At 31.2% G+C, this 15,244-nt stretch overlaps 1 protein-coding gene across 8 annotated transcripts in view; it reads right to left on the bottom strand.

Moving 5' to 3' along the window:
• Positions 1 to 15,244, bottom strand: part of LOC139514510 (unconventional myosin-XVI-like) — a 119,926-nt gene that overhangs the window by 30,989 nt on the left and 73,693 nt on the right. For all 8 annotated transcript variants that reach the window (XM_071303860.1, XM_071303864.1, XM_071303865.1 and 5 more), the window contains 3 exons: positions 10,185 to 10,360; positions 9,153 to 9,221; positions 2,071 to 3,307 (listed from right to left, as the gene is read on the bottom strand). In XM_071303860.1, coding sequence (XP_071159961.1) covers positions 2,071 to 3,307; positions 9,153 to 9,221; positions 10,185 to 10,360 — 1,482 coding nt within the window. The remainder of the gene's footprint in view (positions 1 to 2,070; positions 3,308 to 9,152; positions 9,222 to 10,184; positions 10,361 to 15,244) is intronic.

Here is a 15,244-nt window from a genome sequence, read left to right as displayed (position 1 = left end):
TAGCTGAATTTAAGTTGACTGCACATACTATATAATTATCAACAAAACGAATAAAATGTATAATTTTATCCTTTTTATAGTATAGTAATACTAGATTTCCTCATTTGATTTGTAGTTCTGAGGTTAAATAACAGCAGTATGAGCTTTTCTTGGACCAATAAGTGGTTAAAGTGTCCTTTCTTATTCAATTAGCCACCATATTAAGATGAAATATAGTTAAAATTAGGGTTTCTTTACACACATTTTTTCATGATTACCATTGATAACTAGTAAATAGTTTATTTATGTGCTATGAAAATGGCATGAAGTATTTTTACTTTTCTGGTTCTGAAAAGCACCAAATAGTAAATTTATTACATAAGGGGGCATATTTTGTTTAATGCATTCATCAGAAAGTGACAACAACTTAGAGATACAAGGTATATTCTAGTATCTATCGCACGGCTGGTAAAATAAACATTGTGATTGGTTTAGCGCCGTCACATGGTGACCCCCTATGGATCTGTAGGGGTTAGTAAATTTCATAGGGGGTTCATGACATCACATCTATTGTTAATGGTGACGTCAGATATTGATGTTGTTGTATTTCATTGTTTATTTTTCTACAAAATGCAGCAGGAAAAGTCTGGTGTGCGATAAATTTGTTATACGGTTCACTAATGACCATATAACTTATAATATTTTGTTCCTTAGGCCCAGGAAATAATACTGTTCCATCTGAAACAGGTATATAAAAGGGTTGGAAAAGAACACTTGCAAAGAGACAAAATTTTACTTGAAATTTATAAATCATCAAAATGTTTGCCTACCTTGAAAAAATGTAATAGCTAATGTTTAAAACTGCTAAACATTTAAAAAGTTGTTTAGCAAAAAAAATAACAATACAAATATAGTTTTTAGTAACAAAATCAAACAACAAACTAGTAAATATTTCCCATTATCATGATTATATATCAATCATATTGAGAATATCATTATTTAATTAATAAAACATAGGCATAACCTAAGAAATAGAACATTCTTATAGAACTTTAGATAAATTGTTTTCAAGAAATAATAAGATAAATTGATTTATCTCCCCTTTTAAAAAACAAGTTTGAGCAAAAGTTATCTCCCATTTCAAATCTCAGATTTTCTCTCATTGTATTATATTTTTAAACAGAGCTGTCAAAATATAATGCAATCTTACTAACAAATTTATTTCTATAAAATAATAATTTATAACTTTGAACTTATAGATTGACATATAATTTTTTTTTTAGTTTTGTATCATTAGGAGAAATAGCATTGGTATTAGGATTTATAAATTTTGCACCTGAATTCTCTTGTCTTTCATGAAGTTTCTATTTGTCCCATTACAATTTGCATTCATCTATCTTTTTGATAAAACAATTTGGATATCTTGAGAATGTTGTAATCTACTCTCACTGAAATGTGGCTTTTTGCATGACAAAGAGAAATTTGTTGGCGTTTAGAATCACATTTATAGCTATACATATATCAATGATACCCAATTCCAAACTATTGCTATATTGTTGATATTTATGTTCTTTGCTGGTCATAGTATGTATTCAATGTTAATTTCTAATAAGGTAAGCTATCTTTACTAAACTTAGTTAATGATTAAACAGTAAAACTACAGATTCTTTAACTCAATAACCAAAATTAAGTTCTAAGTCAAAAAAAATTCCCGGAGTATTAGAATAAAGATTATAATCAATAAATGTCATGCTCTTTGTTTCCTTTCCTGTCCATTTTTATATCAATTGAGCATACTGAAGTACATATACAATTAATACAACCTTACATACTAATTTTAGTAATAAAGAAATGCAGAATCAACGCCTATGAAGTTTCCTATAGATAGAGATCCCTTAAGTGGATACCAATGGTACAAAGCATTTTCCAAAAAAATATAAAATTCAATACCACTACATTGACAGCAACACATCAACTGCAAAGTTGCCATTCACTTAACTGTTGTTAACAATGTAGTGGTAATTTTAGTACTGTACAATATTTGATTGACTGGAACACTGCTGATGTTTCTACTGCAGTTACCTAACTCACCTTTAGGTTTTGCTGGTTTCAGTTTAACTTTTCCCAGCTCAGCAGCCAGTTCTCCTGCCTTCTTTTCCTCACTTCCTTCAACACTAACAGATTTAGATTTGAGTTTTACTTTTGTTAATTGATCAGCAAGCCCACCACCAGAAACTGGATGAACAGGGGGAGCGTATGGTACATGGGAAGACATTTGTTGTTGTGTATATTGTTGCTGTTGAGTATACTGCTGTTGTTGCTGTTGGATATACTGTTGGTGTTGCTGTTGAGTATATTGCTGTTGTTGTTGTTGATTATATTGCTGTTGAGTATATTGTTGTTGTTGTAGGTTATAGTATTGTTGTTGATCTGGTGATTCAGCACCATATGGCTGTTGTTGTTGTTGCTGATAAACTAAGCCAGTATTCTGATGTTGATGGGGGAGGCTATATGGATCTTTTTGATGTCCTGGATAATAACCTTGTTGAGGGTGTAAAGGACTGTATCCCTCGGTTGATTGCTGACGTGGATACTGTAAGTGAGGATCCTGAACTTGGTTACGATTTATGTCTGTTTCACCAGATTGTCTTTTCTTTCTACCAAGTTCAAATGACGTCACAGATTGATGCCCTGGAATTTTTTCAATAGGAGGTGGGGGTGGTGGTTGATCATACCCTACTGGGTGTGGAGGAAGAGGTGGGGAGACAGGTCTGACATAGCCTGGTGTTGTGGGGGCAGGGAATGACGGAGGACCACGTTGACCAGAACTTCTCTGATTACTGGTTCTTGGAGATTCATGTCTTCTGGTCATCACAGGAGATAAAGATGCTTTCCTTGTCAATGATGATTGTCGTTGTAAAACTGGACTACCAGAAGGATGTCCAATACCTCCCATTTGTGGTTCTCTATAATTAGGAGGACTCATATTTTCATAACCAGTTCTTGTTTGTCCATTATGGTAATTGTTCACTTGTTCGTAATTTGAATCACTTGGAGAACGATCTGTTCTGTATGGTATTTGACCTTCTGAATGCCTATGAACTAGTGGTGCTGGACCACCAGTTCCAAAATAAGAGAATGGTTTTGATTGGCTAGGATCAGGATGTGACATATGCTTTTGTTTCATCTTTGGTGATGCTGGTTGTTGGCGAAGAATTTGTTGTTGATGGGCAATATTACTTTGTTGTTGATGATGGGTAAATTGCTGTGGTGATGTGTGTTGTCTTGGAGAATGTGGATGATCTGTAAATACATCATCTTGAACAGACTGAAATAAAAATTGAACTCAATTAATCTGAGAACTATGACTGTTGAAAATCGACATGAATAGAAAACCATTATCCTTTTTCAAGTCACTGTGTATATAAAATGTACTATATTATAATATAAAGACAAAATTCCACTTATGATATTTTCTGTGTCAGTAATAGGATACAGATTAATGTTTGGTGTATAATACAACTTTCAACACATTTGGCAAGGGTTGTGTATTTGCAGGTCTTATTCCATTATTTGATTGTAAAATCTATGTATTCATTTGAGTAACACACTTATAAATTTCTTTCCTAATGGTTTTTTGTATTGCATCCAAAACTACCTGCTTTGAGATTTGCATTATTAAATGGAAATGCATAAAGAAATCACAAATTTAAAAGTGTAAATTTTAGTGCTAAGGTGCTTGTCAGAAATCTTTCTAAACTTGAGGTAAATTGAAGCATGACAAATAGTATATAAAACACATCATCTATTGTTGAAAACCAACTATTGATCTTTAGTTGTTTTTCTTTGTTTTTGTGCTGTTGGGTTGTTGTCACATTGATACATATGTGTCATCTTCTATTCTCATAATATGTTTCTCTAATAAATATAAAGTTAAAATAAACTAGAGGCTCTCAAGAGCCTGTGTCGCTCACCTGACTCTACTTGGGTTTTTGAAAGAAAAAAAAATCCCAACAGATACTTAAATAATGATTGAAATTTGGTTTAGCATTGCATTCCATTTTGTGGTTCTCTAAAAGAAGACATTTTGTATGTATTTCTCATAGGGTCCTATGTTAAACTAAGTCCTTGCTGGCGGCCATCTTGGATGATGGATCGGCTACAAAGTAATAACACTTGGTCAGCACCTCATAAGGAACATTCATGCTATGTTTGGTTTCATTCCATTCAGTGGTTCTCTAAAAGAAAACATTTGTATGTTTTTCCCATAGGGTCCTATGTTAAACTAAGTCCCCCACTGGCAGTGGCGGATCCAGAAATTTTCATAAGTGGGGGCCCACTGACTGAACTAAGAGGGGGCCCGCTCCAGTCACGCTTCAGTGATTCCCTATATAAGCAACGAATTTTTTTCCCAAAAAGGGGGGGCCCGGGCCCCCTGGGCCCCCCCCTAAATCCGCCTCTGACTGGTGGTCATCTTGGATGATGGATCGGCTACAAAATAACAACACTTGGTCAGCACCTCATAAGGAACATTCATGCTATGTTTGGTTTAATTCCATTCAGCAGTTCTCTAAAAAGAAGACATTTGTATGTATTTCCCATAGGGTCCTATGTTAAACTAAGTCCCCCGCTGGCGGCCATCTTGTATGATGGATATGCTACAAAATAATAACACTTGATCAGCACCTCATAAGGGACATTCATGCTATGTTTGGTTTCATTCCATTAAGTGGTTCTCTAGAAGAAATTCAAAATTTAAATAATGAATGATGACGACAGATGGAGGACGACAGAAGACGCTGGACGCCGGGCCAGGAGAGCTAAAAATTGATAGTGGTAAAATGCAGTTTTGTTGTAATTCATGTACAATTGTTTCAGTTATATTTTTGTCATTGTCAGCCCTTTACATGTTAAGGTACTTATACAATATACATTTTCGGTTTTCACAATATCTAATTTTGACTGTTCAGATAATGGTACATGTATATCCAGAAAAGTGCTACAGACACATAAAATTTCTATGGTTTTATTTTCATTTGCAATTGATATCTTAGTAACAATTCTTGTGACTGTGGCTTTAGGAGAAAGTCAATAAAAATTGATTTTTAATCAATCAAGACCTATCAAATAAATGCATGTGAATTACCCTATTATTATAACAATCCTAGGAGGTGTATCTATCAAATACATTTGTACAATCTGTTAATCAAGTTTATTGGTTAAAGGGAAATTCCGCGATTTTTTACTTATCATCTAATTATGTTCATCTTAACATAAAAAACACATTTGCAAAGTTTTAAATTTATATTCCTTCTAATAACGGAGAAAATCAAGTATTTGTAACTTTTTTGGTTGAATTCTCGAGTGGGTCGTGACGTATTAGCCCGATTTATTGAATTCTGGGAAAAAATAAAATCTGTTTAACTCTTATAGCTTATCGACAATATACGTAATTAAAAGCGCACAGCTGACGAATGGTCGAAGTTATAAACCACAATATAAGAATGAACGAAAGTGAATATGCATATATATACCGTTTTGTATTGATTGAATTAAACTCCTATAAAATTATCTCTAGTAAATGTTTTTGAATAAATTTAATTAATTATTGTTGAGATTTTTTTCATAAAATATTTATTGAACATTTTTACTGATATTGAACTGAAAATTTCAGTTCTATTTACCGTTATTGTTTTGATAATCATTTCAATGCAACTAATGTGTGAGCAGAGTGTGTATATTATTTTGTAAAGGTCACTGTATATTTCTCGGCTTGAGGTCAATTCGTTTACCTTGTAGCTATTTAGGTGTGAGTTCAAGCGTACACAGGTATAAATGTTGTTATTTGGAAAGGATAAATAGAAAGGATTAGAGTATATGCTGTCATGATGTTAATACACTAAGATTAAATACACGATGAGAATAAAGATACAATAATTAAATTGTGTAAATTAATTGAAAATAAAATTCAGATTCGTAATTCCGAAAGTGTATAAAAATAAAAGGAAACAATTTTTGATTACTTTCTTAGCGGCAATTGGCGTAAAGATTCAAATATGAAGCAAAAAATAGTAGTTTTAATCTTTAATAAAAACTAAATGCAATATTACCCAATTTGATATACCATTGTACATCTGTTTGATATCATTGACTTTACCGGAATTTCTTAACTTGTATTCAAATCTGGCTGTGTTTAAATGCTAATAAAACTATTGCAATTTTAAAGTTTTTAATTGACAAAAAAATACAACATACAACATGCATAATTTTTTTTTAGTTTCTTTTAACATTTTATTCTTACATAATTAAATTCATTTGACAATCATTTACACGAACTTTTTGTGAAAAGAATACTAATTATCTAAGCTAAGGCATTATATCTTTTGAGGATTTTTGAGGATTTTTTTTTAAATTCTATGATAATAGTTGTGCAATGTTGAACATGATAGCCGTCATTAATCCAAATAAGTAGTACAGTAGTTGTAATAAAAGTTATACTTTAGTCATGCATTACAGATATTGACGAATTTATAATAGTTCGTTCATACATCGTTGTTCATGAAACAATCATTATTAGTATACATGTAAGTTTCCTGACGTATAAGAGCCATTGAGGATGAGCTCCAGAGAAATCAGACTAGTTGAGTTTCGTTCGTTTGTTTGTTGGGAAAGGAGAGGAAATGCAACCGCTTGTACAGATAAACGACATAATTACCATACAAGCATTTATAGTCAACACAATCAGAAAGAGTTCCCATCGTTAGACGGGGAATATGAAGGCTTCCAAGAATGAACAAGTGACATGTCTAACTCTGAACAGTTAGAGAACAGACTATCGACATCGAACGCTTGTTCTTGATATTTGAAACTGTATGCATATATATACGTATACGTTTATGATATAGTGATGAGTTCTGACAAAAACTAAATTCCTTCATGGTTATATCTTGCCATACGTTTATATTGGTTTGTAAGGTGATTACTCAAAATCGTTATTTGAAAATCCTGTTTGTGAGATGTAGATTCATTTCAATACAGAAATTTCGTCTATATATTTCACAAGTGTATAACACGGAGAAGCTCTGAAGGTTCATTACTCCCATTTTGTTTGGGTGTGAACCATCGATGTTTACAGCAATATCAAGGAATAAGGTGATGATGGTAGAAAGAACTATGGGCGTCATGTGGCAAATATTACATGCATATCGGACAATGAGTTGTCAATCTGTATGAAAAGTTTTCCAATACAACCATATTATTGAGAAGGAATGTTTACATGCTATACTCTCGTACTAGTATTACAGGGTTCTTGTGGCGTTCACCTTAGACACACATCGTTTTAACGATGTTTAAAAAAAGACAGAACCAATTTAATGTCATATTTCCCTATTTTTTAAATATAACTAAAATTCTTTTATCTGACAAGAATATCCCTATTTAGCGAACAAGTAATTTATTCTTTTTTCGGTTATTGAATACCAAGAAAGAAAATAAATCCCGAAATTAATTTGAAACTTTGATACTCAAAAGTTTCCCAGCAAAATATTCACATCCCCTGGGGATAATTAGTGTTCGTCCAGTGGCATATATAACAATTGTGATGACGAATTCCTTCCTTTGTTTGAGAACAATCTTATTGAAATATAAATCTGTGATTTTCCTAGGTCCACAGCTTCAATGAACCAAAGCAAAAGTTATACATCGACCTGTATTTAAATCAAATTGGTTCTCTTCTTCTTTTGGTATACAACTGTAGTCTATCGACATTCGATGATTACATACTGTTGGCATACGTTGGCTAGTCTATTTACAACACTTTTACCCCTATTTATTCAAAATATAGGTTTTTTTCTTATGTTCAATGTATACACGTATATATTTTAAATTGCGCTATAGTTCCGTAACTTTATATCCAGTCGTATAAACGAATCGTCGGCAAGTGCGTACATTTTTTTAAATCAATATTTCTGGTCTGTTCCAATCTGTCCTTCACTATTGACAATGACTATATATTACATTTTCCCAAATTCACCCTTGGAAAAAATATTTAAATAGATTTTAATTTCATCAAATCTTATTTTTTGGGTATTATTTATATATTATGAATTATATTCTTTACACCAGAAATGTTATTTATAAACAAGCGTATGAGTTTAGTAATGACAAGTAAGACAGAGTTGTATATTATACATCTGATAGTTCAAAATGGAAAGTTATAAGTTATAAGTTATCAGCCGTGTACACTGATCAATACCTGCAGAAGTGAAACGATGCATGAACTTGCAAGCCCGACAGGAAATCGCTTGAATACCTGGACGTGTCACCTCACACCCCTCACAATACCTTTGGAAGTAATACCTTTAGCCATGCTGGTGATCAGATAAGGGAAGATCAAAATATATTTGAAAAAAGTTTATTACTTTAAAGAATTATGAACAAATTAGATTTTCGAAAACAATTTTCACGGAACACTTATTTATGATTTCAACTTTGACTTTTCACCTAATTCCAATATCAACAGTTTAAAAACAACAGACCATGGTAATTTAAAAAAAGTAAGAATATTTTCCGTATCAAGTTAGTTAGTCGTATTAAACAACCGTACGATTGACAAGATATCGACACGCAATTACGACTACATCGGTTACTGTAGTTTTGTTTCTTTGTGGTTTATAGACATATCGTTTTTATTCATCGGGAAAGAAGACAAGATGGCGGATCTCGGAGAATTGATACTCTAAATTTAAAATCGATGGTGATCGCTTATCTAGCGGAATAAAACTTTAATATCTATGAATTTGAACATTTTTATACAGAATGAACATAATATCAATTTTTGATTTTTTTGCGAAGTTTCCCTTTAAGGATAACAGCTGACTGAAACTTTTATTTTTAAGATATTGATTCCACACTGTTCTTCAACTCAAACTTTATTTGACCTTTACTTTGATTAGAGTTTTTATAGATAAAATGTGTATCTTGCATACAAAACTTTAATAAGGTTTCTATAATGAGTTAATTTTTTTTTACAACTGTTTTAAAAGTACATAATGAAATCTTTTAGATTTACATAGGTCACAGTCATCTAATTTTGGAATGTAATGATGAAGTAATTCCTTTATATCCCTCAAAATTTGTAAACTGAATAATTTCACTTCTCCTGAAGTTGTTACCTGACTACTCAATCTTGTACTGGGACTTCTTTGAGGGGTGGCTGGCTTCTTCTGTCTCCTTTGGTTGTGCTGTAAAACAAAAGAATTCTTATTTCTAAATTCCTACTGTTTCACCAGCAAGCTTCAGGTGTCTTCAGGAGATGCCATGCTTTCTGGCAAAATATGTCGACCAATAAAACTATTGCAATGAAGTAAAAACATTAGATAAATAAAATTGAGAATGGAAATGGGGAATGTGCCAAAGAGACAACAACCTGACCATAGAACATAGACGACAGCAGAAGGTCACCAAAAGGTATTCAATGCAGGGAGAAATTCCCGAACCCGGAAAATGAAAAAAATTATAAAGCCATTATTTAACAAATTACTCTTGAGGAACTATTTTGAAATTACTGAAATTAAAAAAAATACATATTTCCTTATCATGCTTATGATGGTTAACAGTTATATAGAATTTCCTTCCATTCTCAAGTATACTGTAGGAGAATGGATTTTCTCAAATCAAATAAATTCTGTATAATTAAAATACAATATCTTTGGAAAGAGTAATCTGAAAATTACAAGAGTGCTGACAATAAAATGTCTCACCTGCTTTATTGAGCATTGATTTCATGTTGAAAGTCTTAGATAAAGACTTTACTAAAAGCATCACATAAACTTAACATTTTCAAAGATCTATGACAATGAAGTTAAGGTCAGATAAATCTTGTCGGACAGACAAACACACCTTACAATTTTTTTATACCCCAAATAAAGTGTGGGGCTTTGCTCATTGATGAAGTCCGAACGGTGACCTACTGTTGTTAATTTTTGTGTCATTTAGTCTCTTGTGAAGAGTTGTCTCATTGGCAATCACACCAAAACTTCTTTTTTATATTGACCTATTGCCCAACTATTATTCTTCAATCTGCTGTATCTGGAGATTGATCTTACATCGTACATAAACCAATCTGTTTCAATGATGAATCTTCCTTTGATTTTAAAACTTATCAAAATAATAAGAATTTCATAGAAAACTGAGGGAATACTTACAGGGTCACCAGGAATGACATCATAAACTCCTGCCTGGGAATACATTTCTCTAGGGCAAGGAGGTGGCATCCCATCACCTTCGAATATAACAGCCTCATGGGGTGGGGCAGGTAGCCCTCGATATTGTACTTGACCATTCATTTCAGCATCATCGTGTGGAAAATCAGGAAGAGGACCTAAAGAAACAAAAATAATCAATAATATAAGTAAAAACATTCACTTAATTCATTAATTTCCCCATATTTTTAATATAGAAGATAATGGAACTATTTAAATAACAACCTTTCATATATATGAATGATTAAAACCTCAGTTACATTTCATATCTGTTGTTCCTTATTATGCCAATAAAATTATTTTTTTTTCTAAATTACATCATAAATACACAAGAGGCTGCAAGTTTGACAGCAACCAGATTTTCCTGGACGAAAATTATATTTGCAAATCTGAACCCTCAAACAGGATCAATTAAAAAAAAATAACATCTAAGCCTTTTCAAGTTATCAAATGGACAAAACTTAAAGTCTGAGCTTAAAGTATCACTTTACACTACTTAAAGAGTCTATAACTCATAAACTACAAAAGCCAAAATCTTGAAGTTAGGACTTGACCTTCTTCTAGCATGTCTAGTCACAGGAAACAACATATCCAAATGTGAAAAGATTTGGTCAAAGTGTTTCAAGATATTGCAGGAACAACATATTAAGAAGCATATATGCCAATGAGACAACAACATAAAAAGAATTGTATACATATGACAAAAACAATATTTTGTCTACTTAGAAAGGGACATTATTTAAGAAGATGAACGTGATGCAACCCAAATTGAACTTGATCTACATTTTTGGTAATAAGCATTGTATATCAGTTTCATAACATTTGGGTGAAGTCAGAGTGCGAAAATGGCAACTCTAGTAATTTTTCCATAAATCGACACAACTCAAGAGCTGTGAAAGTTACACCAACCAAAAGTATAAGTTTCATATTTTTTGTTTGAGGCAAATTTAGTTAGAGAACAGAAACCATTATCAAGACCTATTGCTTTTAATACAAAGCTACAGACGAACAAGGATAAAACATAATCCCTAAGTTAGCAATTGGGGCATAAAAAAATACATCTAGGAGTCAACCAATACTATCTTGAAAAACGCTTACAGATAAGTGCATTTACATCATTTGAAGCACTAAAACTGCATTGAGTCTAGGTCAGATGTGGATAAATTAAACTAATGCTACAAAAAATCTTTAAATAACAAAAAAACTAACTTTTAGAAAGACAATCACAGATTTGAACTGGTGAGTTTTGATGTGGCTTAAGGTTTATCTAGTAAATGCATACTCAATTTCGTACCTTTTTTATATCTCAAAGGTACTTAGAAGAATGTATGATAAAATCAGTTTTTGAGAAAACTCTTTGCTTTACACAGTTCAGTGTCCCTGTAATCCTTTACAATAGATTACTTGTAATATTAGGCATATTTATTCAATCATTCAGGCAATCTTCCAATACATCCAATATAATTATATAGGAGAATAAGAAGTGTTTGGAATCTGGAAACTAGTGTGTAATATTTGGATCATGTTGTTTTAGGATATCTGAAATATATATAACAGACATAAAATCTGTGTATATGTTTTACATGTTATATAATGTAGTGTATAAGTGTGATGATTCATGTACCAGAAGTGTTACTTTCCTGTCTCTCGTCATGAATTAAAAATCTTAATTTTATGACAAGGTGCCCATAATCATATCAGATTTATCTCTTACGACAAACAAGAACCTTCCTGGATTCTTCAAATATCAGGATGCATTTAAGTCAGTCTCCATGGGAGATTCCTCAGGATCTAAAGTCATGTCATGTAAAACAGAATCTCAGGGAGATTTTTTAGCATCTTATGTCTTGTCACATAATGTAATGAAGTTGTTACAGATCAACTAAGTACAGTGCTAATTATTTGAATTATTTTCTGATTTTATCATATCTATTTCCCTCAGATTATAATCCTCTATGTTTTTTATGAAGCATCGATATCAAGATCTTTCATATCAATATGACTATGTCTTTTATACATTGATCTTATTTTTTATAATAAGGAAATATCATATCTTGTGTCTGCAAAAATTACTAGTTAAACTCTGAAGTGAACCATGTATTTATTTCTACAAATCAATAAAACAATTATTGGATAAAAAAAGAAAACCTTTACCAAGAACATGCATCCTTATATATCATATATCATGTATATCCTCAATAATTAATTAAATGATGTCCAATATATATATAAAATGTTGGTGCCTGAACCAAACTTTATATCACATTTGACATTCAGAATCAAATTCCTTTTATTTATCTCAAAATTGACTAAATAATAATGAATGTTTACAAATAAAATGACAAATTAATGACAAAAGCCACTTAAAATAAACTTCTGATATCAGACTTTGTCACCTTAACAAATAATCAATACCATGTATCAGAAAAAATAACAAAGAAGCTGGTGACCCCTTACCTTGACATCAATGACAACCGAGACAAGATGCTACCATTAAATATCATCATTCCAAATCATCCATATTTATGCAAATATTAATTTTTAAATATCTTTAAAAGCATATAATTTGATCCCATGTGTTAAAATAATACAGTGTGGAGTAGTCCACTTGTCATCTGGGGTTGACAGGATTCACTCACACTTCTGCTTCAGCAGCAGATGGGTTGTTCAATTTTATGTGGGGAACATACAGGAAATGCACTAGTGATGTGCAATCAATAAAATAGTTGTAATTTGTAAAAAGCCGCAATAAAAAATGTCTTAAATTCAATAGAAATGTTAAACATCATTCTTTTATGAGAAACTGGTTACACCTAATCTTAAAAAGAGACTTTTTATTGCTTAATCACATATTTTCTTCAATTATTATTGCAACAATGCAAATAAAATATTAAACCATTTTCAATAAGTTATTTTTCATTAATCAATTATACCTACAATAATAAACAAATATTTTCCAAACCTTTTATATGAATTTGCTGTTTTCACAAATTTATATTTGTAAACATTGCACAATGGATTGGATTGGTAATGGTATTGATTTCCCTTTAGGGGCTTCATGGGCATTCAACCATATTATAATAATCAAAATAACAAAAAATACATTTTTTCTTTAAAAACCATATTGCAAATCTGTGTTTATAATCCTTTCATAATGTTTTTACCTGTAACATCTGTATTTAAATGATATTGAAATTATTTGGTGACAGAATAGAATATTTTATTATTCCAATCAAGGGCCCTTGATGGGCAGCATAACATGTACACATAACACCATACATCATGATTTGTAACAGAAAAACTTTGTACACGTACACTGTCAAATAAAGACAGATTAATAATGTCCTCTTTCCACAATTCTATGTGATCAATTGATTGGCAAATTACGTTATAATTTTTTTTTTGTAAAAAACTGAACAAAATACAGGAAATGTTTCTAAATAAAATGCTGCTTTAACAGGACAAAATTAAATTCTGCATGAACATTTATGCTGTTCTACGTCAAAAAAGGCTTCATATTTTTCTAATTTGGACAATAATAACTACTTAAGAGGAAATGTTAATAATCAGTAACTACTTTTATTCACAACATTGTATTTAAAACTGGCCAGATGAATGGAATACAAAGCTATTCAACTGAAATTAGATTTTAAATTCGGTTAGAAAAGTGGATCTACATAAAGATTTGGGAAATATACAACATACTAAACAATTACTTTTTGAATACCTATATTTCTTAAGGCAAAATGTGACTGGTTAAGCTAATATAAAGCTGTCTTGTTGAACTTCAACTTCACAACTGTACAAACTGAGGGTGTGTGGAAAGGACTTCAGCATTAATGGAAATAGATAATTTTTTTACAAAATAAAAAAAAACCAAACGTGGCATTAGTATTAGGGAGTGGATCTGATTTATAAAGAAAAACTTCAGGTTAAATGAGTAAGAATTGCTGAACAATTAAATTTATGAAAAACTATAAACAATAAGAATTTTTCATTTTTCCATAATTTGTAAATTATTGAATAACACAATGTATTTATTGAAATAAACATTTTTTTTGAAATTTTTGGTTTATATTTACCAACAAAATATATGTAATGCCTCAGTTTTCACATAATTTTCTAACGCAGCATTGTTAGTATTAAAACTTGTGGTTGATTAAGAGTTAAAAAAAAAAACCAGCTGAATGTCAAATATAGGTTGTTCAATTAAATTTATCCATGCTGTAGATCTTTAAAATGATATATCTATATGCTTTATCATAATATGCAGGAGAAAATTAGTCCAACATAATTGGCAATGAAACTGTCCATAATTATCATATTTAAAAATGGATCCATCTGCATCCTCAAAATATTTCCTGCAAATTAACATCTATCTTTCATCAAATCAAAAATATTTTCTATCTGTCGGTAAGAGAATCAGTTATCTTAGCTTTAATTAACAGACAAAACCTGACAGTAGATTGTGTTTAGTCCAACATGACAGATGGTTTGTTAATGACTTTTCACTTCAGCCAATGGGAGATAACTCTATATAATATCATCATGAAATTTACAAATATTTTCATATTTTAATTTCATAAAATAAAAAATTAAAAGAAGGAAATATTTTTCATTGTAAAAATATACTGATAAGGCCAACTAAAATTAATTAGTAGATTTTCATCCAATTTTTGAAAAAAATGGGGCGGGTGGGAGGATTTTATTTTTTAAATTTTATTTCGTATGAAACCTTCTTGCCACGTGTTATTCATATATGCAAGTGTAATAATAAGCTTATATCATGTAAATACATCCATAAGGTATCGTGTATAAGACAATAACAATCAAAACCAAGGAGTAACCAAAGACTCATAAAACCAAAAGACATTTACATCAACAGTTACAAAAAATAAGTAGGAAACAACACGAACTCCACTAAAAACCAGGAGTGAAATCAGGTGCTCCGGAAGGGTAAGCATTTCCTGCATGTTATGTTCAGTTCGGTAATGATGGAAGGT

Source organism: Mytilus edulis, chromosome 3, assembly GCF_963676685.1.
Source record: "Mytilus edulis chromosome 3, xbMytEdul2.2, whole genome shotgun sequence".
In the NCBI taxonomy this organism is placed as follows: Eukaryota; Metazoa; Mollusca; class Bivalvia; order Mytilida; family Mytilidae; genus Mytilus; species Mytilus edulis.
Note: the sequence above shows the minus strand (reverse complement) of the source record. Positions and strands in the feature narration are given on the sequence as shown.